This window comes from Alligator mississippiensis, chromosome 7 (genome assembly GCF_030867095.1).
Source record: "Alligator mississippiensis isolate rAllMis1 chromosome 7, rAllMis1, whole genome shotgun sequence".
Taxonomy (NCBI): Eukaryota; Metazoa; Chordata; order Crocodylia; family Alligatoridae; genus Alligator; species Alligator mississippiensis.
In genome coordinates this window covers 34120897-34123730 of record NC_081830.1, presented here as the reverse complement: position 1 = coordinate 34123730, position 2834 = coordinate 34120897, and the positions used below count along the sequence as shown (strand labels likewise).

Below are 2834 nucleotides of genomic sequence, written 5' to 3'. Positions count from 1 at the left end.
AGGGAATTGGTGAGTATTTATTCACCAAGGTGCCCCTGGGGGTTACAAGAAACAATGGCCACAAGCTAGCAGAGAGCAGATTTAGATTGGACATTAGGAAGAACTTCTTCACAGTTCGAGTGGCCAAGGTCTGGAACAGGCTCCCAAGGGAGGTGGTGCTCTCCCCTACCCTGGGGGTCTTCAAGAGGAGGTTAGATGAGTATCTAGCTGGGGTCATCTAGACCCAACACTCTTTCCTGCTTATGCAGGGGGTCGGACTCGATGATCTACTGAGGTCCCTTCCGACCCTAACATCTATGAATCTATGAATCTATGGTAGCCAGTTTAATCTTGTGCTGATAGACTATGCCACCAGGTACTCAGAAGCAGCAGCCATCCTCTCAGCCTTGGCTGAATTGGTTGCCTCAGTTATTGAAAATACTCTCTTCCCCAAGAAGTGTTAACCTAACAGGGCATTGTGCTTATGTCATGGCTTTTACAGGAGGTCTGGTCACTCTTAAAGGGCCATTTGATGAAGATCTCAATTTACCATCCCCAAACATGTGGTTTGGATGAGAGATTCAACCGAACTTTCAAGTAAATGTTGTGAAGCTTTCTAGCTGGGGAACCCCAAAGTTGGGACAAGCTATGGCCCTATTTATACTTGTGATTTGGGAGCTTTTACCATCATTATCTGGCATTTCCCCTTTTGAAATGTTGTATGGCTGGCAACCCCAAGAATATTAGGCCTCTTACAAGAATCTACAAAAGCCCAAGGGCAAGAGCCCAAAATGCAGTACACTATGTTCTTAAGTCACAGGAAAAGCTATAGTGGGAACCCTAACTAATCTCTCCCAGCAGTGAATACAAGCAGTAACTTACCCCTCTAAGACACAGCACATTGCCAAATTCTGAACACTGAAATAAATGGTGAAATCCCAATTACATCTTTCTTATTTGGAGACAGATTTGTTTAGGGGTACTGCAAAGTTTCTTTCTTCCAGAGAGCCTTTCTACCATAACAAAAGTGATGTAGCATCCATATATTTGTTCATTCAAGTTTTATCAACCACATACTTACATGACTTTAGGCCCACAGTAATACACTTTTAGGAATACAGTAAAAAATAATTAAAAAGCTGGGGACAGTGCTGTCCAAACATCTATAGACACTTATTTTTCATTCCTTCAATATTGTACACACAAACATATTGTCACTTAGAAAACCCCAATGAGTTGACATATTAAGAACTCCAATACAAAGCAATTTAAACAATTTTTCTACTCTTCAAATTCTCTCCCAAAAAACAACTCACCTAGACTCTTTACATTAATATTGATTATTTTTTAAAAAAAAGATTAAGTCCCAACAAAAATTAATAAAATGAAATCCAGTGTTCCATGCTCTGTTGCTTTGATAATCACATTATGTTTTCAAAGAAACAATACTGTCAGTACTTCATTATAGCAGTTAAGAATAATACAACTGAAACTGAACTACAGTCATGAGATGGAGATGAATCTGGTATTATTGTCAAATACCCTCCTATGGATCAGATTCCTCACTGAAGCTTTCAGCTCCTTGTTCCTTATGCTATAAATGATCGGATTCATCAATGGAGGAACCACAGAATACAAAACAGTAACAAAAAGATCCATTACTGAGGGGGAACCCGAAGTGGGCTTCATGTGGGCAAAGATCCCAGTGCTCACAAACAAGGAGACCACAATGATGTGAGGAAGGCAGGTAGAGAAGGCTTTATTCTGAGACTCTTTAGAGGGTATTCTTAGCACTGTAGGCAAGATCTGAACATATGACACAATTATAAAAGCAAAGCAGCTTGATATTAAACATGTACTAAATACAAGAATCCCCAGTTCTGTGAGATATGCGTCAGAGCAGGACAGTTTGAGGAGCTGGGGGATTTCACAGAAAAACTGGTTGATCGTGTTGGAATGGCAGAAGGGTATGCTGAATGTGCCCCCAGTATGCAGTGTAGAATAGAGAATAGCACCGACCCATGCACCAGCAACCATTTGAATACAAGCTCTCTTATTCATTATCGTCTCATAATGCAGTGGCTTGCAGATTGCAACATACCGGTCATATGCCATGATGGTGAGGAAGGCAAGATCAGCTATACAAAAGAGTGGGAAGAAGATGACCTGGGTCACACATCCAGAATAGGAGATTGTCCTGATGTTTAAGAGAGAATTGGCCATGGACTTGGGGATGATAACAGAGATGGATCCAAGGTCAAGGATGGACAAATTCACCAAGAAGTAGTACATGGGTCTGTGGAGGTTGTGGTACATTGTTACAACAGTGATAACAAGTAGGTTCCCCACCAGGGCTGCTAGGTATGCTGCTAGAAAGATGACAAAGTGTAAGACCTGCAGCTCCCGAGTGTCAGAGAACCCCAGGAGGAGGAACTCAGTTACAATGGTACAGTTGGACATATTCATTGGTAAACTGTGCAAAACCTGTGGATAATAGAACAAGAAAAATGGTAAGGAAGAAAGTAACAAGCTCAGTGGCTTTAATATTCCCATCAATAATCTCTCCTGACCAGAGTTTCAAAGTTTCCTGATAAGAATGCAGAATATTTTCAGTTTATTTTTGCCCCCTAAAAAATTTTTAATGAATATATTTCCCCTAAAAAGATGTCACATAATATGAAAACATTTTGACTTTTAATTTAAAAACTGAAGAAAATGTGTACCTATCCAGAAATAAAGCATAGCTTTTTTGCTGAAAAATCTACATGTTCAATCAATTTTACCAGAAAACCTTCAGCCAGAAGATACCAATTCAATTTGTGAGATCAAATATACTATAGGTATTACATAAAAGG

General features: G+C 39.9%; 1 protein-coding gene across 1 annotated transcript; it reads right to left on the bottom strand.

The window, feature by feature from the left end:
* Positions 1–1482: 1482 nt before the first annotated feature.
* Positions 1483–2442, bottom strand: LOC106739660 (olfactory receptor 14A16-like). Its single transcript, XM_059731829.1, has one exon. The coding sequence runs from the start codon at positions 2437–2439 to the stop codon at positions 1483–1485; it is 957 nt and encodes a 318-aa protein (XP_059587812.1). The 5' UTR covers positions 2440–2442.
* Between the last annotated feature and the right edge of the window lie 392 nt (positions 2443–2834).